The 25834-nt window shown below is 44.0% G+C and overlaps 1 protein-coding gene across 3 annotated transcripts; it reads left to right on the top strand.

Moving 5' to 3' along the window:
• Positions 1-686: 686 nt before the first annotated feature.
• Positions 687-24016, top strand: sec31b (SEC31 homolog B, COPII coat complex component). Of its 3 annotated transcripts, XM_061227751.1 has the most exons (27): positions 687-803; positions 2047-2149; positions 2256-2379; positions 2635-2830; positions 3153-3248; positions 4873-5013; positions 5308-5450; positions 5576-5675; positions 6068-6229; positions 6618-6770; positions 7396-7629; positions 8300-8374; positions 8509-8601; positions 11115-11214; positions 12990-13168; positions 13723-13849; positions 14413-14558; positions 14685-14858; positions 16286-16459; positions 16931-17117; positions 17251-17640; positions 18754-18792; positions 19907-19968; positions 20691-20816; positions 21230-21349; positions 21702-21773; positions 21879-24016. In XM_061227751.1, the coding sequence occupies exons 2-27, from the start codon at positions 2071-2073 to the stop codon at positions 22056-22058; spliced, it is 3672 nt and encodes a 1223-aa protein (XP_061083735.1). In that variant the 5' UTR covers positions 687-803; positions 2047-2070; the 3' UTR covers positions 22059-24016. The 3 variants fall into 3 exon arrangements, 2 of the variants coding, with proteins under 2 accessions (XP_061083735.1, XP_061083743.1); XM_061227759.1 differs by lacking the exon at positions 18754-18792; XR_009706359.1 differs by lacking the exons at positions 21702-21773; positions 21879-24016 and having other exon boundaries at positions 18754-18826; positions 21230-21250.
• Positions 24017-25834: the final 1818 nt, after the last annotated feature.

Here is a 25834-nt window from a genome sequence, read left to right as displayed (position 1 = left end):
AGCGTCTGCCAAATGCCATTAATGTGATGTAATGGATTTGTTAATTGTCACAATTCTTCATCCGAAATTGAACCGAGTAGTAAAATATGCTGAGTTAATTGGTGGAAGAAACACACGGAAAGACTTTACACTTCTGCTGCCTTGTAATCATTATTACCTCAGATATTCAACAAAACATATTAATATTTTCGGAAATTAATTTGTTAGTTATGCAATGTTACCATGCACCGGATTGGTGTAGTATTAGCTCAGTAATTCCTAAGGTGATTCTCGGAACCGGAAATATTCTACACACCAACAAACTGAACCTCGGTATCCCTTTTAGCTCCCATAAGAGGTTGGGACTGGATTTACCTTCACTTTTTTACAATGTTAGTAACGCTTTGTAAATTGCTCAAGTTAGGCTACTTAGACACATGTAAATAAAACACATACGGTATGCTTTACAGTGCACACAATGCCTAACGCCGTATTAATAGTAAAATTTTACAACTAAAGATAAAGATACGAAACAACCCGATTCATAACTTTGGTCCATGTTTCTTCATCTTGCTATGTCAAGTGAGAATACTGCGCATGTTTTGTGTAACGTTACATCAGCAACTTTTGTTGAGATTAAACTAACCGCTTTTGTACGCTCTGCAACCGTGCTGTCTTAACCATGCGGCCACCGTAGAGAAAAAGACAACACATCCTAATGTTGACGTAGGAACTGCCGGCGTATGCCTTTTTCCTCCAGAATACATAGCTACAGCGTGTCAACGAGCTAGCCATATAGCTGACTAAGATCCCCCACCCCAATTGTGAGTATTAATGTATATTTTCAGCAACATATAAATGGTTCATTTGCATTTACAAGTCTATACTTATGCGACCGTAATAAATGTATCATTAGCTACGTCGGTTGCATTTAGCTGGGTGCGCAGTTTAATGTTGCTAGCTAGCTAGATAGACGGGTAGGGTGGAGACAGCATCAGACATCAGAAGGATTTGAAGGCCCACATTATATCCACACAGTGCCTTATGTTTCTGAAATTGTTTAAACGACGAACGTATCGCCAACATAAAATGTAACGGTGTAGATGAGATGAGTTTGGGTTAGTCGATAGACAAAAGCTTAGCTAGCTACACAGCCTACCTTCTGCATCGCAACGTTGCATAGTGAGCAGTTCGAGTATTTGATCTGTGACACACTAGCTGGTTGGCTAGCTGACTGACTAACTTTTCTTGAACTTGTTATAGGTAAGCTAAACGTTTGCCAAGTTACTATTGTTAGATTGTAGCGTTGCCATTGCGATAGCTAACGTTATTTCAGTAGCTAGCTGTCTGTATTATCCAGATACAAGTATTATTCTTGTTGGCTAGCTAGCCAAGTTCCTGAAATCCGCTGCCAGGGTGGGGATTTACTAGCGTACATAGCTAGACTAACAGTTACATCATGGAAATTTCAAACTATTTATCTACGTAGACTAAGCTGTCTTGACCAACTTAAAAGTAAAATGTAACACTATCACTTTAAATATGGAAAATAGTTCCGATTTGTAAGTGAACTTATACATTTAGAATAAATATTATTATTCCCTACCCTGATTTATTTATTGGTATAACTTGACTCGAATAGATAAAAAGCCGACAAGTTACCTTGATTTGTTTAATGTCATCGGAATGTCAAGTTAACGTTACCATTCGAGCAACGTGGCTAAACTTGTTAGCCTGCATATTACAATGTGTTAAAAGAGAAAAGCATGGTTTGTGGTAACGAGTGTTTGTTTATACAAGGCTGAAATTATTTGCAGGTTGCTTGTCTCTTTTTGTTGATTTGTGTCAGTTTTGTTAAATTTTTTATATTGAAGTTATGAGCAACGCGTCTATATGCAGAGTTATTAAAATGTTATATCGCTTGGAAAGCTTTGCGCAGATTAGCAAACGCTTTTACATTTTGATTTGAAATTCCATGTTTTGACCGCTTTATTATTGTATTATTATTTTTGTTTTACATAGTTAGGTTTTATGAACACAGCTGTTTTGCCTTTGCTTTCGTCACAGAGGCTTTTTTGCCGACTGAGGAAGATGAGGCTGAAGGAGATCCAGAGAACTGCTCATCAGGCATGGAGCCCTGCCGCACACCATCCCACATACCTGGCTACAGGTAACGGATCTCTGTCTGTTCTGCACCAGTATAGCAGTCCGTTGTGAGAGCAGCTTGTGGTTACCGTGGGAACGTTTCTAAATGCTTTTTCATGTCTATGTTACAGGTACATCGGCCCAACAGCTAGATGCATCGTTCAGCACCAGTGCTGCACTGGAGATTTTTGAGATGGATTTCTCAGATCCTTCTCAGGAAATGAAGCTCAGAGGAACGCTGTCCACCACCAACAGGTGGGAAGCTGTCACCCATACTGGCAGACTATTAACATAAGTTCTCTGGCCAAAGTAAATTCACAGCATACTATGTGGTTTGAATTCCAGTTCAACCACAGTATGAGCAAGGTCCTTAACCCCACATTTCTCCAGTGGGGATTGGCCCCTGCTTAGTCAAATGAACTCTTTAAGTGTCAACTAAATAACTGTAATGTAATGTAATGATGTCCACTTGATGTTGACATTGATGTGGGTGAATATCTCTTCTCTTAGGTTTCACAGTCTTATCTGGGTGAATTTTGGAATGGGAGCAGATGGATCTGCTGGGAGACTCATAGGAGGGAGTGAAAATGGCGTTTTAACGGTTTACAGTCCTGACCAAATATTAGCGTCTGGGGAAGCAGCAATAATCGGGCACTCTGAGAAGCACTCCGGCCCAGTGCGAGCGCTGGACTTCAACCCTTTTCAGGTAAACTGTTGTACATCAGGGAGTTTTCCGGTGCCCCTGTTGCCCTAGGTTTGCTCTTCTTTGGGCCAGGGTTTTCTGTGAAGCGTATTGTGGTAATTGTGAAATGCGCAATACAAATGCATTTTGATTAGATTTGTTAAACATAATTTGATAATTAATTTTGGGCACACATATTGAACTATGGGCATTCTGTGTCTATACTGTAGTCAGGGCTTGTATTCTCTTATTTGGTTTATTTCAAAACAATTTTTGGCATATGGGCAGTTAAGTCAGTATAATGCATTTATTTTGCACCTGTATCATGTTATGTTGTGTATTTCAGAGTAATCTTCTGGCATCAGGAGCAAATGATTCTGAAATATATATCTGGGACTTGAATAATTTCAGCAACCCAATGACACCAGGGACAAAATCTCAGGTAAATACCTTTGCAGGTGCTGTACATTAAATGCTACTGGAATGAGATCATTTGGTATCTGAGAGATGAACACTCACCAAGCATTTTATTAGGAACATTTTTACTTTATTACACCTACTTATTTATGTGATTATCTAATCAGGCAATTGTGTGGTAGCAGTGCAATGCATACAATCATGTAGATACGGGTCAGGAGCTTCAGTTACTGTTGACATCACATCATCTGGGAAAAAATATGATCTAAGTGACTCTAAGTGAACATGGAATGATTGCTGGTGGCAGACAGGGTGGTTTGAGAATCTCAGAAACTGCTGATCTCCTTGTATTTTCACGCACACTAGTCTGTAGAGTTTGCAAATAATTTAAATAAATAAAAAATAAAATAAAAATCCAGTGAGCAGCAGTTCTGCAGACAGAAACGCCTTGTTAATGAGAGACGTCAGGAGAATTGCCAGACTGGTCAAAGCTGACAGGAAGGTGACCGTAATTAAATAACCATGCATTAGAACAGTGGTATGGAGAAGAATATCTCTGAACACACAATGCTTCATAACACTTAAGTGGATAGGCTACAGCAGTAAAAGTCTAATAAATACCTAATAAAGTGCTTGGTGAGTGTACAACATGCAAGTGTCAGAATGGAAACAATGGCTCTATTCCTGCCTCAGTGACTTGGACTGAGCAAAGATTGTGATTTTGTTTAGCTGTCATCCAGTACAGAGGTTATTGATTCATAGTACTCCTGTTCTACCAGTACGGTAGAGTTACTAGTATAGTTATAGTAAAACAAAAAGAAACGGTGTATTTCTGTACTTTTGATTTAATTTCTAGTTTCACTGGCTTTCTGTAGCAAACCGTTTTGTTGAACGATCTCTCTTTTCTTTGCCATATAGCTCTGTGAGGTAAGAACGGAGGCTCTTTGGTGACATGGCGCACTGCTTGTTTTGTGTGTGTGTGTGTTTAGTGCACGGTGCATTACAGCTGTGTGCTTTTATGGAGGTAGCAGCTGTCGCCTCTTCCAGTCTCCTTGTTTTGAGTCAGTAAATGACACGTTTTGAACACACAGTATGCTAGTCTACATTGCCTATTTAATAATAAGGCCATAAAATAACTATCCTTATTTAATAATTATATACAATTATTCTAACCGTGGACGACTAATTGAGGTGTTCATGATATTGGGGCAGGTGTTTCTCAAGGGCTTTCTATGCTGCATGTAAGATTTCATAACAAGAAGTAAGCATAACCTCAGTCCATAATAACTTCATAGGATATTGTATCTTACATTTAGATGTCCTCTTTGTAGTGTATGAAATTGAAACGGGACCATAGTGGATGGTCTGTCTAACCAAAGATTCACTAATCTGGTTAGTTACAGAACTTGAAACAAGGGTGCAGTAATGAATTGTTTGACTGCATACGGAATGTGTTCAGATATTAATACTGATACTGAACATTGTTGCATAATTTCTCATATCTCTGAAACGCATTAAGTGATTGAGTAATTGCTTCATAACAAGTACGTGCTAAGCAAAGTGTAATATTTAAACCCATTAAGCGTCAGATCATCAGTGCAGCTTTTAATAATTCGCAAATTAATTCCTAATTTCCTGTCTAATTTCAGCCTCTCGAGGACGTCAGTGTCGTTGCCTGGAACAGACAGGTACAGCACATCCTGGCCTCGGCAAATCCAAGCGGAAAAGCTGTCGTCTGGGACCTGAGGAAGAACGAACCCATCATAAAGATCAGTGACCATAGCAACAGGGTGAGTTCAGGAGCTCAAGCGATACATTAGCTAGTCTGCTAGCAAATACTCTAAAAGGGCAGGCGTTGTGATTAGGCCCAGCGGGGGCGATGGTCACTCTTAAGCCATAATGTAGAAGTGTCTGGGCCCCAGATTATTTGAGTGCATTAGTGAGAGGAACTTGCTAAATCCATAATCCTTGACCAGTTTTGGGTTACTGGTTTTTACAATGTTGAGTAAAGCAGAGAAAGCACTGCAGTACATGGTGTTTTGGCGCTGCTCCTAATGTCTGTTCCGGTGTGACCTGGGCTAAAGATGCACTGTTCCGGCATGCTGTGGCACCCTGAGGTGGCCACGCAGCTGGTCCTGGCCTCTGAAGATGACCGCCTGCCTGTCATCCAGATGTGGGATCTCCGGTTCGCGACCTCCCCTCTGAAGGTTCTGGAGAACCATACGAGGTGAGGAGAGTGTTGCAGCTGGATCTGCTGGCCCTTATGGTTATGCCGTACAGTGAGGATAATGCTTGTACACCGCTTTTGCATTTTCACTCGCATTTGACATTTCAACGCGGGTTTCTTCCCAGGGGAATTCTGTCCATCTCCTGGAGCCAAGCCGACCCAGAGCTGCTTCTCAGCAGCGCTAAAGACAACCGCATTCTGTGCTGGAATCCCACCACCGGAGAGGTACTTCTGCAGCTGCTTCCCATTTTAGCATTGCTAAGCGGCAAGCAGATGTGACAAGCGACAAGTTCTTGCTAGGTCTGCGGTTGTGGGGAAAAGTTTCAGACTATAAATGCCTTAAAACAGGGGTCCTCAATCTTATCCAGCTGTGGGTCTTTGCCAAGAACCTGGATTAGTGTGTTAACCATTTGCACCCTCACTGGCCCTTTCTGGACGACATTGAAGACCCCTGCCTTTGTCAACAAAAAGAAAAAAATATGTTAAAAATACTGAACTGTATCCACTGTTGTGCCTGATATTAACAGGAAGTCAGTCCTAAATTCATCACTAAATAAGTTTGGAAAGTGTAACATGAAGAGGTAATCTAAGTTGGATGCTTATCCATCCTGTTCCAGGTGATCTATGAGCTGCCCACCTCGAATCAGTGGTGCTTCAACGTGCAGTGGTGCCCCAGGAACCCAGCCCTTCTCTCTGCCGCGTCGTTCGATGGACGCATCTGCGTGTATTCTGTCATGGGGGGAAGCCTGGAGGCCCAGCAGAAAATGAGCGCCGACAAGGTGGAACAATCGCTCCACTCACGCTAACATTCAGGCCACTGATTGCATTACTCTCCTCCCTCTACAGGAATTTGGTGAATGACTGTGCTGAAATCACACATGTGGTGCTGTTTTTTCCATAGTCATGACCCTAATAATAAATCATTAGCTGGAGCAGCTGGAGCAGCTGGAGTTTTAGGTTTGGTTCCCACATGGTGTGTTGCCCTTGCAGCCTTGAGCAAGGAGATGCACACAAGTTCAGCAAATATTCAGTTGTATTTATATACCAAGCTATAGTAGTTGCCCTAGATAAGAGTGGTTATTTTTTCATAATTAGAAAAATGTAACTGTTCACATGCGCTCATAAAGCAGATGCACTCAAAAGTTGACTTGTCAAGTTGTGTCCCAGATCTCCTCCTCCTTCGACACCATGGACCCCTTTGGGACAGGACAAGCATTCCCCCCTCTGCAGGTCCCACAGCCTACGGACCAGCCCACCGTGGTTCCCCCTCTGAAGAAGCCCCCCAAGTGGGTGCGCAGGCCAGTGGGGGCCAGTTTCGCTGTGAGTACCCTGCCTTGCCTTCCCCTGCTTCCTTCTTTACTGCACTGACCAGGAGCTACCAGCAGGGGGGGGAGGGCGATACACTCAGAACACCAGAATGCTGTTTCTTAACCACTGAATGGCACTGCTGTATATTTGGATTGTTGCAAAGTGTACTGTATATTTTGATTTTGCCGTTTATCTCAGTGCCCATTACATAGTGTATTGTTTCGTTGCTGTGTGTTGTGTTGTAGTTCGGAGGAAAGCTGGTCACCTTGGAGAACCATAGCTGTAGCTCATTGTTGTGTGTTGTGTTTTAATTCGGAGGGAAGCTGGTCACCTTTGACCACTTTAGCTGTAGCTCATTGTTGTGTTGTATTGTAGTTCGGAGGGAAGCTGGTCACCTTTTAAAACCTTAGCTGTAGCTCATTGTTGTGTTGTGTTGTAGTTCGGAGGGAAGCTGGTCACCTTTTAAAACCTTAGCGGTAGCTCATTGTTGTGTGTTGTGTTGTAGTTCGGAGGGAAGCTGGTCACCTTTTAAAACCTTAACTGTAGCTCATTGTTGTGTGTTGTGTTGTAGTTCGGAGGGAAGCTGGTCACCTTTTAAAACCTTAGCTGTAGCTCATTGTTGTGTGTTGTGTTGTAGTTCGGAGGGAAGCTGGTCACCTTTGAGAGCCCTAAGCCTCCGCCGCAGCAGCAGGGGCCGCAGCCCCTCCCCAGGCAGGTGTTCGTCAGCCAAGTCGTCACGGAAACGGAGTTCCTGCAGCGATCCAACGAGCTGCAGGCGGCCCTGCAGTCCGGCGCCTTCTCCGTGTACTGCCAGGGAAAGGTCCAGAATGCACCCAGCGACTCGGAACAGGATATCTGGAGGTTCCTCAAGGTGCGTGTGCTGGGCACCCTCTAATGATGCTTCTGTGTGGTCCACTATTGTTTTGCCCTCAACAGCACCGTGGGGCATGTCAAAAGGGTAATCGCATGTCTGCATGTTTGCTAATCAACAGGGGAAACATTTTTTGAAGAGAGCAGGCTTGTATACTAGAATGCAAATTATATACAAATTGGTGTTGTAGTTTGATTTGATATCTTTATTTCGAACATGTAAAATAGCAACAAAACAGAAACAGTAGTTAAAAACAGATGAACGACAAAATATAAAAAGACATAATAAATTCCCTCCACTTAAACTTAAACCTATTTACATGTGTGAAAAGGAGTAGGAAGAAGTAACACTTATGTACTCCTACCCCTTTAATCCCTAAACACAGTTAGAGTGATTGTCCCTCATGCAAGAGACCAGGGTTCAAGGGTCACCTGTACGATTTTCCTTTGGTAATAACACCTAGCAAAACAGGGTGCTGTTGAAGGCAAAACCATACTACTCGAAAATGGTGAATAAATAATGCTGTCTGAGAAATTTCTCTCTTGAAAGTGGAAATTGATAATACTTGTAACCACTAGGTTTCACTGTTTCTCCCAGTCTTTTCCAGACACTTTGTAGAATCAGGCATTGTTTACAGTGGTTAGATAACTGTGGTCATTTGTAACTGCAGGTCAACTTTGAAGATGATGCTCGTGTGAAGTTTCTCCGCCTCTTGGGATTCAGTAAAGATGAACTTGAGAAAAAGGTAATAAAAGGTCTTTATTGACGTAATATTTTTGTGTGTGATGAAATACATTATCGCTGCATAAATTCCAGTTTTTTTGCGAATACTTGGTAGCTTGCCTTAATTACTCTAACTGTGCTTGCATTTCTGTCCAGATTTCCTCAAACTTGGGGAAGGACTTCTGCGCTAACGGGCATGGCGTGGACGCTAACGACCTGGCGGAGAAGATGCAGCTGCTCTCTGCTCAGGTGAGACTATAGTCAGCGAGTGCTTATTCCATCACGTAAACCGTGGAACCAAAGCGAAGAGGGGGCTGAATTTCAAATAAATGTATATATGCTGTGAGATTGAGGTGGTTTTTATTTATATATTACAGAATTCTAAAATCTAAATTAACTTTTTCCTCAATTGAGTCTATTTTTCATGGACATATGAACATGTCTTGAAGTACAGTACTGTGCAAAAGTTTTAGGCAGCTGTGAAAGAATGCTGCAAAGTAAGAACGCTTTCAAAGGTAGAAATGTTAATAGTTTATTTTTATCAATTAACAAAATGCAAAGTGAGTGAACAGAACACCAAATCATTATTTGGTGTGACCACCCTTTGCCTTCAAACCTGCATCAATTCTTCTAGGTACACTTGCACAAAGTCAGGGATTTTGTAGGCATATAGTCAGGTGTGTGATTAACCAATTATACCAAACAGGAGCTAATGATCATCAATTTAATATGTAGGTTGAAACCGAATCATTAACTGAAACAGAAACAGCTGTGTAGGAGGGTTAAAACTGGGTGAGGAACAGCCAAACTCTGCTTCCAAGGTGAGGTTGCTGAAGACAGTTTAATGTCAGAAGTCATACACCATGACAAGACGCAAGGTAGTTCTACTGCATAAGAAAAGTCTCCCCCAAATTTCAAGGCAGACAAGGGGTTTCCAGATGTGCTGTCCAAGCTCTGTTGAAGAAGCACAAAGAAACGGGCAATGTTGAGGACCGTAGACGCAGTGGTTGGCCAAGGAAACTTAGTGCAGCAGATGAAAGACACATCATGCTTACTTCCTTTCGCAATCGGAAGATCTCCAGCAGTGCCATCAGCTCAGAATTGGCAGAAACCAGTGGGACCCAGGTATACTGTGCGGAGAAGCCTGATCAGAAGTGATCTTCATGGAAGAATCGCAGCCAAAAAGCCATACCTCCGACGTGGAAACAAGGTCAAGGGACTCAACTATGTACGAAAACACAGGAGCTGGGGTACAGAAAAATGGCAGCAGGTTCTCTGGACTGATGAGTCAAAATTTTATATATTTAGCTGTAGCAGAAGGCAGTTTATTCTCCGAAGGGCTGGAGAGCGGTACAAGGATGAGTGTCTGCAGGCAACAGTGAAGCATGGTGGAGGTTCCTTGCAAGTTTGGGTCTGCATTTCGGCAAATGGAGTTGGAAATGGAAATGGAGATTTGGTCAGAATGAATGGTCTCCTCAATGCTGTGAAATACAGGCAGATATTTATCCATCATGCAATACCATCAGGGAGGCATCTGATTGGCCCCAAATTTATTCTGCAGCAGGACAACGACCCCTAAAGATACAGCCAGTGTCATTAAGAACTATCTTCAGTGTGAAGAAGAACAAGGAGTTCTGGAACTGATGGTATGGTCCGGTCCCCGGGCCCTGATCTCAACATAATCGAGTCTGTCTGGGATTACATGAAGAGACGGAAGCATTTGAGGCTGCCTAAATCCACAGAAGGACTGCGGCTAGTTCTCCAAGATGTTTGGAATGGATGCTGTTTTGAAGGCAAAGGGTGGTCACACCAAATATTGATTTGATTTAGATTTTTCTTCTGTTCATTCACTTCTTCTGTTCATGCCTTTTGTTAATTGATAAAAATAAACCATTAACATTTCTATTTTTGAAAGCATTCTTATTTTACAGCATTTTTTCACACCTGCCTAAAGCGTTTGCACAGTACTGTATATCATATCACTTCCATTTCAGCCTGTTTTTAAGTCACAGAGGTTTATGTACACCATGAGGTAATATTTAAGAGTTAATATTACAGAATTGCCTGGAGTGTGTGCTCAGCCCTGGTTCTGTTCATTGGGCTTGTGCATTCAGTCGGATATTACTGCGAGAGTTGGCAGCATCTGCTTGTGGACAGCATGTTCTGAGCTGTCAGGCTTTCGACAAATAAACTGAACCTGATGACGTGAGAGCACTCACTGAAGGCCCCGTCTGTGCCTTTCAAATTCACAAGCATACAGCATGCTTTTTTCTATTAGAATTTTTTTATTCAGGAAAAGAAGAGCTTAAGCCACATTCATTTTCTCAGGAAAGCGCAATAACAGTGTGGGTTGTAGCTTATTGTTGCATTGTTGTGTGTCGTAGTTCGGAGGGAAGCTGAACACCTTTGAGAACCTTATCTGTAGCTTATTGTTGTTTTGTTGTGTGTTGTATTTAGGAAGAGCAGGCAATTCAGCCACATAATTTTCTCAGCAGTGCTGTAACAGTGAGAACTGTGTGTGTGTAATGAGTCTGTGTGTCAGAGAGCTGTGAGTGTGTAATGTGTCTGTGTGTCAGAGAGCTGTGAGTGTGTAATGTGTCTGTGTGTCAGAGAGCTGTGAGTGTGTAATGAGTCTGTGTGTCAGAGAGCTGTGTGTGTGTAATGAGTCTGTGTGTCAGAGAGCTGTGAGTGTGTAATGTGTCTGTGTGTCAGAGAGCTGTGTGTGTGTAATAACAGTGTAATCTGTTTTTGGTTTCACTCAGAGATCAGAGGAGTCCAGTGCTGCAGCAGACCCCTCTGCATCAGACTTCTTCAGTAACCTGCCCAAGGACAAGCCCAGCTTCCAGATCCCAGTCTCTGCAGGTACCTGACTGCAGCAGGGGAAGGCAGTGCCAGTGAGGGCTCTCTGATCCCTCTGAGCTTTGATGGATGACTGAGTCTGAGTCTGAACACCCTGAATGTTATGAACGTTGAAATGCTGAGAGGCTCCAGCACATGGTCACCTGCAGTTGTCGTGTCTAGGAAACGACAGAGTCCAAATCTTCAATTTGTCGAAAAACATCTTCGCGAGGGAAAAGACGACACCAGGCAGCAAGATCTTCAGGAAAATCAGACTTTATTAGCACACGTGCATAAAGCCGGATCAGCTCTCCAGAACTGAACCCCGACTGGCATTTGTACACCCATTTTATACACAGTTACTCCACCTACAACTCCTCCTCAAACCTCATTCTGGCAAATCACCCACACTTTTCTTATCGTAACTCCTCCCAACGCTCCTCCCACAACGTCATTGTGGCAAATTGCCAACGGTCCTTATGCTCTGCCAACTCTGTACAAAGTTCAGGGCATTCTGCCAACTACGTGTCCTCACTTCACCCCGCACCTGCTCTTGGCAAACTACCAGACCTCATAAAGTTCTGGATGCCCTCCCTCTAACACGTCATCCATACACGTCACTCTGTATCTTTCGCTTTTATAAGACGAACTAAGCAGCAGTAATCATTGAAAATATACAGACAAACTAAACATTTCATTAATATTCACTTCTAATATACTTTTCTAATCTACAGACATACTAAACATTTGATTAATTATTCTCTTCTAAGGGAGTAAATGTACGTAGCATTCTTTGCTCTCATTTCGACAGTTTTCACTGTGGTTTCTTGCGTTTTCATAAGCTCAGCTATAATTAATGTTCTAGGTCAAATAGATACACTCCTGGCATAAAACATCGAGAGTCCTGGAGAAATCAGCTGTACAGTCATATCCGTGTCCTTGACAGTTTGGTCTACACAGTTCAAGACGGGGCCCCCCCCTGCCAGCTGGCTGGGCTCACTGTGTAATCCTAGCACAATTTAGCAGTTAATCAGTTTGAGACTATACAGGGTACATATCATACTTAAATACAGATATATTTATAAACTTTTGGCACACATCGTCGAGAGTTTTGGAAGAACCAGCCTGCTCACTAAGGCGGAGTCTGATTTTGACTTGTGATTGGTTATCATGCTTTTAGGAGGGCGATCTTTCGTTCTGTGAATTTTCCCCTACACAGTCATTAGACCTGATTACTTACATAGTATTGATTTTGCTTCTATTTTCTAAATCAAGTTATTTTTGGTGAAGACTGGTGCCTATTACTTGGGTACACAAACTACTCAACCCATACTCAAATTACCTTCCTGAGGTCAAATGTAATAAAACCATAATGTCATATTTCATAATATGCCTAACATATCACTAGTAGTGATGATATGAAACTAGACCTCTTTCTGGAGTCTGTTGTGTCTCCTGTGAGTGAATTGTGTTTGTTTTAGATGTGAAGCACCTCATGGACCTGGCTTGTAACTCACTTATTCACAGACATTTAGCAGGCAGAAGATTTGCCACAAGGGGGAGCTATTAGTACTCCAGAAGCTGAAATGGTAACACTTTACAGCGAGGCTACATGACCTGGCGTTAACTAATGTTGTTGTTAACTAGCTACTGAAGTCAATCTGTCCGGCTTTGTATATGTAGTAGTACATCATTAATGAATGTTAACAACTACATTTAGTTAATGCCAATTCATAATGGAGTGAAAAAAACGGAATGTATTTGTTGACCCTGAGCCTGTGGGTCCTGGCCTCCTGCAGACACGGACGGGCTGATCAGCCAGGCTCTCCTGGTGGGGAACTTCCAGGGAGCGGTGGACCTGTGCCTGAGTGACGGCCGCTTTGCGGAGGCCATACTGCTGTCCATCAGCGGGGGCGAGGAGCTGCTGAAGAAGACCCAGCAGAGATACCTGGACAAGCAGAAGAGCAGCATCTCAATGGTGAGTGGAGAACCCGCCATTTTGAATCGCTTCAGTTCTTAATTGGTTAGTTAATGTGCAGGCGCTTGTGTTATTGTAATACTCCTTTGCAGTTTTTTCCTTCGTGTGTGCTATTATAGATTGTAATGCAAATTCTTCTTCCAGACAAGGTATTAGCTGTGTTGAATGGTTTCATTTCTGTTTCATGTCCACAACATTTGCTTACCACATGTATAAATTACCCATGCAAGCACCTGCATTTAGAAATGGCTCGCCAGTGTGTACTGTGTCAAATATCAAAATCAAAATGTTTTACTAGCATTATAGAGCCTTTAAATCTTACTCTTTATTCGATCTGTCTGTACCACCATCCAGCATTATTTTATATTAACCTTTTAAGATCACAAATATGTGATTAGTGTTCTTAACTGATTATAACTGTTGATAGAAATCAGTAGGGTTCCAGAACACTGACTTGGAATGTTGAAGAAATATTCTGAAAACCCTACTCTAGGGTTACTGGGGTAAAGGTTAGTGGCAGGAAACGCCTCAGTGCTGCTGCTCTCTCTTCACAGCTCATATCTTCAGTGGTCACGCAGAACTGGAGGGACATCGTGCAGAGCTGCGAGCTTGACAACTGGAAGGAGGCCCTGGCAGCCCTGCTGACCTACGCTCGCCCAGAAGAATTCGCCCCGCTGTGCGGTAAGGCACAAAATGGCGGTGCAGGCAGACTCGCATCACTGACTTTGAGTAAATAAATAAGCAGCAGCCCAAAGATGTTTCCTTTAGTACTCGTGAGGTAACTCACGTTTTGGGCCCCAGGAAAAGCTTGTCTTGTTCTTGTAATGAGGTACACACTAGGGTGGCTGCGTGCAGTATTGTGCTTAAGGGCCGGGGCGTATAACTCAGTGGTTGGGGAATTCCCACCCACGGTTACTGTACCCATAACCCTTTCAGGGGGTTTTTGGATTATTTTTTCAAAATTCCAATGCAAGAGTTCTGTAACTACATACATTAGCCTTCAAGTAGTGATTGTGACATCAGAATTAGAATGTCTAGTTATGAACATTCTAATCATATTTGTGATCTTACACCCAAAAGGGTTAAGCAAAATATCCAGCTGTGGATATAGAATACGTATTGTGTATATATAAAATTGTTAATCCTCTGTAAATTGTTTCGTATTAGAGCGTCTGTGAAAGCCAAAATGTACATGCTGTGATAACTGAGTCCTTCGCTGTTTAATGGCCTTCCTTCTCTCACAGACACACTGGGGTCCCGTCTGGAGGAGCAGGGCCAGGAGAAGCGCTGCCTGCAGGCTTGCCTGTGCTACATCTGCTCAGGGAACATCGAGAAGCTGGTGGAGTGCTGGGCCCTGCAGAAGAGCTGCGTGTCGCCCCTGGCCTTAGAGGTAAGGTTATGGGGCCAGCGTAATGAGCCTTCCCCCCGCATCAGAGGGGAAGAAACGGCCCTTATGCAAGGCTGAGCTGCTGTGAGCCATCACAGCGTAGGCTAACCCTCTGTGTGTGGTCCACAGGACCTGGTGGAGAAGGTGATGATTCTGCGCAAGTCTATCGAGCGTCTGCGCGATGGGGAGGTGGCCGTACAGAGCCCGGTCCTGGCCCAGAAACTGACCCACTACGCCGGCCTGCTGGCTGCCCAGGGGAGCCTGACTGCAGCCATGAGCTACCTTCCTGCCAACTCTAACCAGGTGAGCTATGAGCTGCCTGCCTGCTGACTGAAACCAGGTGAGCTATGAGCTACCTGCCTGCCAACTCAAACCGGGTGAGTTACTTACCCAACCCAGCCTGGCAGAACCATGAGCTTACCTGCCTGCTAACTGAAACCAGGTGAGCTATGAGCTACCTGCCTGCCAACTCAAACCAGGTGAGCTATGAGCTACCTGCCTGCCAACTCAAACCAGATGAACTATGAGCTACCTGCCCATCTACTCTAACCAAGTTAGCTAGCCTAAGAGTTTCCTGTCTGCTAGCTCAAATCAGGTCAGCCAGCAGCTACATACCCATGAGCTCAAACCACACAAGTCGCACGTCATCCCTACCAGGCCGAACCACGTGCTCAGTCTTGATCTTTTTGCTCTCTCTTGTTGTTCTTCATCTAAACCTGTTCTGTTGAATGTGTCTCTATCTTGGTGCTGTGTTTCACTACCATATCTATTGTATCAGGCCTTGCATCTAATCTGACGTCATTCTTACTGACTTACCTACTGGCCTGTATTTGCCATGTGAACTAGATCTGATGTTCATGGCTGGACACCTTATCTGACCGGTGTTCTGTAGTATTATTATTATTATTATTATTATTTTTTTTTTAATACTATGACCTTCAGTGTGCACTAATTTTACATAACTTTGTGTAAAAGTGTCTGCTAAATAAATCTAATGCAACGAGCTACCTTCCAGGTGAGTCACACACCCAATGGCCCAGCCATGCTATATTTGTCCCTGGAATGTTCTGCAGTTTGCCTAATTTAGCACGTTGGTTTTGAAACTGGGAAGTGAGCATTTGGCTACTCTGAACAGGTGTATGTGAACCCCAAATATTTAGTGACTGTATAACTTTTGTAATCATTCTATTACATCTTTAGAATGGGGAAAGCATGCATACTTCTTCCTGTGCAAGCCACTTTGTTCTCTTTAGCAGACAGTGCTATTCTGGGTCACTTGCCTGGGGCAGTTGCCATAGTTATTTATTGCACTCAGTGCAAAGATTAGCTAAAACTGAACACAGTGATCAATTTAATATTCGTGCTGTAATATATTGTTGCATTAATTTGCCTGGCACTGCCAACTAATCTGATAGGAAATGTAATTGCATGGCTGCACAGGACATTGTTGGTGGGCCTGTTTATCTTCAAATTACAGCACTGTGTCATCAGAATAGAATATTCTGCTCGCAGCAATGGCTCTGCAGTTATCTTTGGTGCAGAAATTGTTCTCAATGTCTAATACTGTTTAAATGCTTTAAAATTGAGAAGTGGTAAATGGCCGCTATGTTAGGGGGCAGCCTGTAGCATAGTGGCTAAGGTACATGTCTCCTGCTTAGTCTTATCTACCTTAAGTCACTTGGATAAAAGTGTCAGCTAAATAACATTTAATGTAATGTGGTCTCCTGTAGGAGGTGATCCAGATGCTGAGGGACAGGCTGTTCCACGCACAGGGGGAGGCAGCGGTGGGGCGGCCCTCCACGTTCCCTCAGGCTAAAGTCTCCGTAGGGGGCGCTCCAGTCACCCCAGCGCCCCCCACAGTGCCCTCAACAGCACAGCAGCCTGCGCAGAAGGCATACAAACAGGTGAGGACAGGTGTTGAAAGAAACATCCGGAATAACAGGCATTTTGCTTTCATGGTCAGGGAGATTGTGCTTTCTCTGCTCTGCTGTTTTCTCCAGCTGTGGGGTAGTCTACTGTGCGCATGTTAAGATGTGATTTTCATTTGCGTATGTGCTCATGTAGTCAGAAAGGGCTTGGACTTCTTCATAGTATGCAGCCGTTGCTGCCTCAAGTCCATTGTACTGTGAAGTCCTGAATTACCCATAAGAGATTATTGAGTCAAAATTGGTGCAGAATGCAGACACAGCCACAGTCCAACGGATGTCTCTGCCCAGTCTTCAGATGGGATCTGTAGTTAATTTGTCAACATGTAATGACTACAAATTGGTGTGTGATTGTAGTTAGATGTTCGCACTTGGAGTGCCGTTTGCTCTGCTCTGTGCTGCTGACAGGGAGAGACTTTAACACTAATGGTGACTGGCTCTGTGTTACAGGGGCCCTACCAGCCTGTGGTGCCCTCTCCCTCTCCGATGGGAGACTCAGTGCAGCCTTCTGCGCCCACGGTGTTCACTCAACCGGCCCCTCCAGCTGACTCCTTCCCCCCGCCTTCCTACTCCGGGATGCCTCCTACCTCCCACGTGCCACGGCACGCATACCCCCAGCATCCCTCCACCGCCCCGGGTACGGTGCCTCCTCCACCTGCACGAACGTTGCCGGTTGTCGCCAGCGGTTGTTCCCGGTTGTTTGTTGCTGGTTGCCGGCTGCTCGGTGACATGAAAATGTGTCCCTTAATGTTTTGTTTTTTCCCCCTCAGGTTTCCCATCATTCCCGCCGTTCGGTCCTGGAGCGGTCCCTCTGGGAGGCCAGACGGGCTTCCCTCCGCGTCCTGCCATGCCGGCGTCCAGCCTGGCAGGACCGACGCTGCCCCCATCCTCCGGCCCCGGCCTTCCCAGCATGCCCGGCGCGGGCCCCCCTCTTCACGGCAGCTTCATGCCCCCTGCGTCCCTGCCATCGGGACCCCCGCCCAGCTCCCAGCCCGGAGCCCCCGTCCCCATGTTCCCGGGAGGTCACCACGGCCAGGGCCATGTCCCTCCCATGCCCACAGCCCCCTACAACCCTCTGGCCCCAGCGTATCCGCAGGGGGGCCCTGGAGCACCGGCCCCTAAGCCCTTCTCCGGCCCTGCCGTTCCCCCGCCCCCCACAGGTAAAAACCCCCTTAGCTGGTATCTGCCTTCAAAAACGGATGTTGCCATTTTTAATGTGTCTACTTCCCTTTTTTTTTTCAGACTTCATTTCCCTTCTGTGAAATGAAACTGCGTTTGTTTATATTTGGTCCCATTTACTGTCATTAGAGAAAGAACAGGCTGAAATGCTCAACTGGCAGCACTTTCCCATAACCTTTGGACTTGCAGTGTCAAACCTGGAAATGTACCAGTTGTGTTTATTCCATCAATGTTGGAGTGTTTATCTGCACAATTGAAAATATGTGAGGTTTTTTCTAGGTATGTCCCTCTACTGTTACTCTTATAAGGGACTACACTGTGCACTTGCTATTTAGGCGATTAGACCCATTGCCATGCATTTTTTTTGCTTGGCTTTGTATTGCTTAACTTAGTCATTTTTGGAATGCCCAATTATATTCAAATTCGGGAGTTTTGTTTCTGAGGTTTAATTCCGTCCGGATAATTGGGTCCCTCTGAATCTGTGAAACTGCCGTAAGTGCTGAGATCCCCGCCCGGATCCGCGGGTGGCCTCGTAATTGGCCGCTTCGTCGCTAGAGGGAGAGCTCCTGGATTGATGCGCGGGAGAGATTTCCAAATTGGGAGGTAAAAGGGGAAAGGAAGGAAATGGATTCTTGGACTGTTCTGTGAGCGCGCTCCATGAATCTCATCCCACCGCGTGACACGGCAGGTCTCCACACGACACGGTCCGTCTCCCTGAGCCGCAGTCCAGGTGGCAGCCTGTGATTGGCATGCTCGAAGGAGTGGGCGGAGTCAGACCGGGGGAAATGACTGCTTTCCAGCAGCAGCTGTCTGGCTCTTTGAACACTGCGTCTGGTCCCACCTCACACCGTTCCAGCGCAGACAGATGGGCTGCTGTTTGCTTACGGCCTGTGCCGTGCCTTGGTCTGCGAGTAGGAGCGGGATCTAAGTGGGACTCGCTCATTACCGGCTTCTGTGGAAACCGTCAGGCCACACGGGTCATATGGGCATGGGTGCTCAGGAACTACTGGAAGCCTTGCCTTTCGGGAAGTGAAGATGTGTTATGAATTTGTTGGTCTCTCTTGTACAAATGTGCCTGTTGTTTTGATTTCCAGGACACTTTCCGTGGCTGCAGACCCGTTGTGAGGATGAAGGTGACAGGATTAAGTTAGGACACAGCTGTAGAGTGTGAGGCTACGTGTTTGTGAGAGCTGGCTCCCACCGCTTTGTGCAGCACTGAGTCTGATGGCATTTTGTTGCATTTTGGCAAAAAAAGAAAAAAAAGTTTGCAGCAAGTACTTATCTGAGGGTGGTGTGTGTTGAGGTAGCTTCAACCATTCACGTTATCTTTGGATGTTTTCAAAATCACATGAATGCTTGACACTACCAGCAGGGTAATCTGCTTCTTTCTATTACGCTTTATTCCATCTTTCAGAAAGACCGAGAAGGTTAATCCGTGATTAAACAAGCAAATCCTGAGAGCAGTAGCATCTATTATCTCACTTGTTTTGATGTCAGGATTACTACATTACTGACGTTAGTGGTGTGTCTGAGTCACTTCACAGGTAGCACTTAAAGCACTGACTTCAGATGCTGTTTCTTGACATTTCAGTTTGAAAGCAGTGCAAACAAGGCAGTGAAGATGCCTCCCTTTATTCTAAATTTAAAAAACAGAAGAAACTGTTCATCACTCGATACACTTGTATAATTACAGGTTAAGGAAAGTACTTGTGTGTTTGTACATTTACTTGCCACATCACATCTTTTTTATATGTAACTTTCTCCAAATTCCCTGGACAACTTAAAGTTTGGAGGGTCCACAGTGCCTGGTTTGTGGAGGGGGGAGTATTTAAAATGCTACAGGAAACTAACAGAATGAACCTGCGTTTTGTGCACTAAAGGCGGCCAACCGAACAGTTTACTCACAAATGGATTTGGACCTGACTGTGTGTCATGTGACCGTTGAGTACAGGGTTTCTGAAACCATAAACATGGACACAGGACTGTGATTTTAGGTGGGCTGTAATCTCTTTCCTCTGTGTGGAAAACCTCCTGATATTGGTTGCCTGTGATTCTTTTGTGCTCTCTCTGGTGAGCTCTGGGTCTCGGCAATGGCACTTTTATGGACGAACACGCAGTCTCACGCACACACGCACGCACGCACATACACACACACACACACGGCTTCGCCTGCTGCTGTGTATGAAAGCTTTGAGCGAGGTCCCAGGTTGCCGCGGGGGCTAACGTTGCGTTTCTCCCCCACTGCAGGGAGTGCACAGGAGGGCTGGAACGACCCCCCCGCCGTGCGCGGAGGTCCAAGGAAGAAGAAGGTAGAGCAGGACGCACGTTTTCATACGTTCCCTTGTGTCTCGTAAACACACGTGCAAACACACACTTGGTTTTTCCTGCTGCTGTTTGTGAAAGCTTTGAGCGAGGTCCATCCTATCCATCATTGTGGGGACCGAGACATGATGGATAGGACAAAGTCTGGAGCGGCAGCCATCACACTGTCTGCCATCGCCTTGCATAGATTCCACAGGGGTACAGCATCTTTACTCCAGATAATTATGCTCCTGTCAAATGCATTCATTTTTTGTGGAATAGAGCCACTGATTTTTCGGCCTCAACACTGTAATTGCACCGAGAGGAATGCTCATGACCTTAATTGGCTTAAAAAGTGATCGGAAAGGGCTTGCCAAACCACAGAAATGTCAAAACTGCATTTTAGACTTGTAATCGGGTATTCTGTCATCAAACTTGCAGATAATGGCAAAACATGAAATTGTATTTCTGAAACTTTGCTTCATAGTTCATGAACTCCTGTGTTGAAGAAATAGAATGTGTCTAGACAGATTACTGTAATCACCACTGCAGCTGTTTGCAACAGTGTCATTGCATCAAAAACATTTTTGGGAGACCTTGTGGTGCGGTCTACTGTTCGCTCTACTTCTGGGGGGAAGTAAGAAAAGAAGAAACGCTTTTGTTTAGAGTTTATTCTGGCTGTTTATGAAGGCCTGCCCAATGATTGAAGGTTTGCTGTGTTTCTTCACAGATCCCAGATAACTACACTCCTCCTGCCCCCATCACAGCCCCAGTCATGGGGTACGCCACTGAGCCATCCCACCCCCACGAGGGCATCCAGGCCCCTCCCGGCGCCCCCCAAGAACCCAGTGTCCAGGTGCTGACCAGCCCCCCCGCCCCAGCACAGGAAAATAACATCTTACTTTTTGCTAATACTTCTTTGGCTTTAAAATTCACAGTACTTGAGTACAGTGGGGTTTTTTTAATGGGAGTGCAAACATGATGCATCGGGGACAGTTTTCAAAATTTGAAAGCACTGCCCTTTATGTTTTGCTGTGATGTGACTTCAGTGCCATTAAGTGTTACTGTTGTAAAGTCATGGTTTTTAGTAGATGCAGTACTGTGATTTGAATGGGATGCCATTTTGTGGTGATACTGTTGTAAAACCATGGTTTTTAGTAGATGCAGTGCTGTGATTTGAATGGGATGCCATTTTGAGGTGATACTGTTGTAAAGCCATGGTTTTTGAGTGGGCGGGACGCAGCTGACTCCCTGTTCTGGCCTCTCCAGCTCCTCCAGCAGCTCCCAGCAGAGAAGGTGGAGCAGAGGGAGATCCCAGCGGAGCACCTAGTCCTGAAGGCCTCCTTCGACGGGCTGGTGCAGCGCTGTCAGCTGGCCGCGGGAGACCCGGTACGTTCCACCACACTCCGCCATCCCTGGCGTTTTATTTTCTGTTGGTTTGTACATTGCCTCTTTAAATGTAGCCATGCAGTACCTTCTTTACAAAGAAATTCTGAACTGTTGGGAATCTAGTGATGCAACTGTTCTGATTTCCAAAGCACACTACCCTTCATAAATTGGATACACTTAGGTGTGAGACTTATACAGAAAGATACAGAGGGGTCTGAACAATTTTTCACTAAGATTATTCATTACATTTGTCCTAGACTGCCTGGGAAATTGTCTTTAAGGTCCTAAAAAAACACTTTAATTTCAAGCTTAAGGGCATTCTAGTTATGCCCTTTGTTTTTGCACCCTTCAGCAAACAAAAAGAAAACTGGATGATGCGTCTAAGCGCCTGGAGCACCTCTACGACAAACTCCGAGACCAGACAGTAAGTGTGAGACGCACGTTTGTCCATTACGAAGCAGTTCTGCACTTCCAGAACCGAAGGTGAGACGCGAAGCTCACGTCTGCCGTTGCTCCTCCCCCCCTCCAGCTGTCTCCCAGCATCCTCTCTGGCCTTCACGAGGTCAGCCGCTGCATCGAGAGCCGCAGCTACCAGAACGCCCTGGCCGTCCACACCCAGATCGTCAGCAGCAGTAACTTCAGCGAGATCTCCGCTTTCATGCCGATCCTCAAAGTGGTCATGACCATCGCCAACAAGCTCAGCATTTGACCACGGGGGGCAGAGAAACTGCTAATTTCAGTGTTAAAAGGTCCTTATAAGTTATAAATATATATATAGATATTTTTTGAGCATTTGAGATGTGCTTTGGTGCTTTAAACGATAATATGCTGCAGACTCTTGGTTTTCATTTATCTTTTCCGGGGGTTGTTTTATGACATGCTCATCGTACGCTGCTAAAGGGCTTTTTAGTTCACTTCTTTTCACGCTGACAGTTCTTGTCACAAGAGAGATTTCGGTTTAATTTGCTTTCGTTAAAATTTGCTAAAATTTCATGGGGAAAGTACACTATGAAGGCTTGTGTAATGCGGGGGTTGTGAGTGCAAGCCGGGCACTGTCTGTGATAGAGCTGCTTTTGGCCTCACAGGGTTCTGGAGATGAGGGCACTGGGAGAGGCACTGAAATATGTGGGCACTAACCCTGTCTCTGACTTGAAAGGTTGAACAGGGATTGTCTGTTATTATAACACAAACCAAATGAGGAAGAGAAAGTGTGTGTCTGCGCGTGTGTCTGGTCTATGCGTGTGTCTCTGTGTGTGCTTGTTTACTAACGCTGGAATGCAACTGATTATTTTAAGCAAACAAGATTATTCTTTCAGAAATTACCCAGTACATACTGTACCATAAATGTTTATCTGATCTATTGCAAACATACCTGAAGCATGGTTAACAAATGTTGCCATCTTCCATCGAGGATTACACAGGAATTGTGTGGAAGCTTGCGGCTTTTCATGAAATGATAATGGTTGCCATGTAATTTGGTTAGATGTTCGGCTATCAATTTGTTTTTGAGCAGCTATGGGACGCAGAAATGCAAGTTCGTTAAACAGCTAGTTAATTGCTGGCTGGTTGCGTCCTCTGAATTATTTTCTGTATTTGCAGAGACCTTTGCCTCTAAGCCTGAATAGGCTATGCTTTCATTGTGTGATTCTGTTGTACCCCTGTGTCTATTGCTGTTCCTTAGTTGCACTAAAATTGTTATATTTCATGCATACTTGGATATATTATCAGGCATAAGAAAAGTAATATTTATTATTGCTGGGCAACAAGTTCAATGCAATTTACTGAAATCCAAATGATTTGATAATTGGCACTGATTGAAATGTGGTACGTTTTGAGTGAAGTACTGTTTGTGAAATGATTCCACTTACCTTTTACAATGAAATTCAAAGACAAAAAATAGTCTTTTTGGTTGGATTATGTGTAACACTTCAAACACAAACATTTAGATACAGGTCATCTGAACTGAGTATATTTGTGATTTATTTAATGAGGGCAGCTGTATTTGTGAACATTTTTTTTGTCCAATGGGTGTGCATTGTGTAAGCACTGCGTCTGCCATTAATTATACTCCTTATGTCTTAAACACACCTTTTTAATATGACCATTTTGCCCGGTTCATCGAAAAGTAAATGTAAATGTCATGATGAGGACAAACGATGATAGAAATACACTGTAGTCAGAGTTTGAACCACCACCCAGTGGTCAGATTGAACCACTGACTCAGCCAAAAGCTATGATTTCAGTCCATTGGGTTTGCAGCCTGCTTGCTTTCCTTTCTTACAGTTTCACAATTAGACTGTATGTAATCTTTTCCATTCCTGGTGCTTGACCCCTGTCCTCAAGCTGGCTTCTCAAAGCAAGGCTAACATCCACTTTAATGTTTAAGGTACTGTATGTTATGTTGATCTTAAGAAAGATGCAAGTCCTCCCGATGACCAGAATATCTCCTGCGTGTACAGTAAGCTTGTACAGTACGTTTGTCTGAATTCCCTCTGTGGCCAGTGTAACCGGAGAGAGTTGTCTTGCTGGTCATTCGGTGTAAGGATTGTCACCATCAACAGAAGGCAGTGCCTCTGATCCCTTTTCTGCGCAGATATTTATAGTCAATTTTGCCAATATTGTCTTTCAGTGCTGTATGTTTTTTCATATAAAGCATTGTATTTGGAATTGCTTGTTTTGTGGTCGACCATTTTTTCTTCCATGCACTGACTGCAACAGACTGATTGGCCTGACTTTAGCCGTCTTATTGCACCATATATTGTTGTACACTTCAAGAATTACAGTAATGCATTTTAAAAATGCATTGGTAATTTGGTTTGAACGTCATCAGGCACATTTCTAATGATTAGGGTGCATTTCTACATTAAAATTAGACAATTTCATTGGTGTCAGCATGACACTGAAAATGGAAGTCGCTTTGGATAAAAGCGTCCGCTAAATAAATAATTACTTATTTGTACTGTATCTCTAAATATCAATGTTTTATCAGCCTCGTTCTCATGTATATACACCAGAGGGCGCCCACACTCAAGGGCCTGTTGTGCGATGACACTTTTTGTAGTACCATTGCAGCGCTCAACAGTTTATTTTCAATAAAATAAAATAACGTCAGTAATTATGATGAGCTTGATGACTTGCTTTAAAAGATTACCCTGTTTTTGGATACAAAAGTCACTTTTAAATGTTAATGCATTGTATTGTCTTTAAATGCATCAATACCAGGGGTCGGGTAGATTACAACATTTTTTGCGTGCCCTTCTGGGATTGTCCATCTGAATCCCAGAAGGGCACGCAAAAAATACTAATACATAAAACCATTGCGGTTGGTTATTTTACAAGTGTATAGGTGAGCGGTCGGCAACCCTGGTCCTGGAGAGCCGCAGGGTACGCTGGCTTTCGTTGTTACTCTGCACTTAATTGATCAATAACTTAATTGACAGTTAACTCGCCTCACCTGGTTTCTTGGGTATGAATCAGTTGCTGGTATTAAGGCGAAAACAAAAACCAGCACACCCTGCGGCTCTCCAGGACCAGGGTTGCCGACCCCTCACCTATACACTTGTAAAATAACCAACCGCAATGGTTTTATGTATTAGTATTTTTTGCGTGCCCTTCTGGGATTCAGATGGACAATCCCAGAAGGGCACGCAAAAAATGTTGTAATCTAGATGTACACCATGCAATTAATAAGATTGTCTGGAATCCCCCGTATCAATATCTAATCTGTTTATGATAAGGAATTGGCTAATCTGCATTTACAGTACACCCTGACGGGGACTAGGTGTTAGCCTAGTCACAGAAGGCTGACGAAAAGCTCTTCAAGATATTAACGTGAGCTAAAACCGTTGCCACGGATTTTCCTCACGGTTTAACGCCCCTATTTAATGCACTAAGTAGTCTGTATTCGACTCCATATTTTGAAATAAAATGAAACCATACATTTAGGTAGATCTTAAACAACCTTATAAAGACGTACATTATTAAGTGCACCCACAACTTTTGCCATTGGATTTTCATTAACATTTGGTGTGATATTCCAAGCCATCTTGTAAAATGTATCGGGCATGTGGGAGCATGTAGGTTACAATACAGTTGTAGTTAAGATGACAGAAGTGGTGCCATATGATTTTCTCGTGTTAATAGTTCAGGTTCACCGAATTTGGGTCTAGTCAAATTGCTTCGCGTAGACTGTTCTATTTCCGGGCAATGTAGACGTACTCCCGAACTGCTGACAAGCCTTCTGTTTAATATCGTAAGTAACAACCTACAGAATTTTAAGTAACTACGAAATTTGTTGCTGTACTACGTTTAATTGATTTGTAACAATCTTATGTGCGAGCAGTTTGGATAACCTAATAATCCGTGAATGTCGTCTATAATTATGTGAAAAGGGCGCGGAGCTTCGTCCAATTAATGTTTCATGATCACGAGTTGTGCTTTTGGAATATGAATCGGACCATTTGGCAAACTTGAAGCAAAAAAAAA

Source organism: Conger conger, chromosome 2 (genome assembly GCF_963514075.1).
Source record: "Conger conger chromosome 2, fConCon1.1, whole genome shotgun sequence".
Taxonomy (NCBI): Eukaryota; Metazoa; Chordata; class Actinopteri; order Anguilliformes; family Congridae; genus Conger; species Conger conger.
The sequence above is the reverse complement of the archived record's forward strand: the minus strand, read 5'-3'. Positions and strand labels throughout refer to the sequence as shown.

Excerpts from the sequence above, each read along its gene's own strand:
- sec31b (XM_061227751.1), top strand. The coding sequence starts at position 2,071 with ATGAGGCTGAAGGAGATCCAGAGAACTGCTCATCAGGCATGGAGCCCT. Across the intron at positions 6,771-7,395 it reads CAGTGGGGGCCAGTTTCGCT|TTCGGAGGGAAGCTGGTCAC; the intron begins GTGAGTACCCTG and ends GTTGTGTTGTAG. Across the intron at positions 8,602-11,114 it reads TGCAGCTGCTCTCTGCTCAG|AGATCAGAGGAGTCCAGTGC; the intron begins GTGAGACTATAG and ends GGTTTCACTCAG.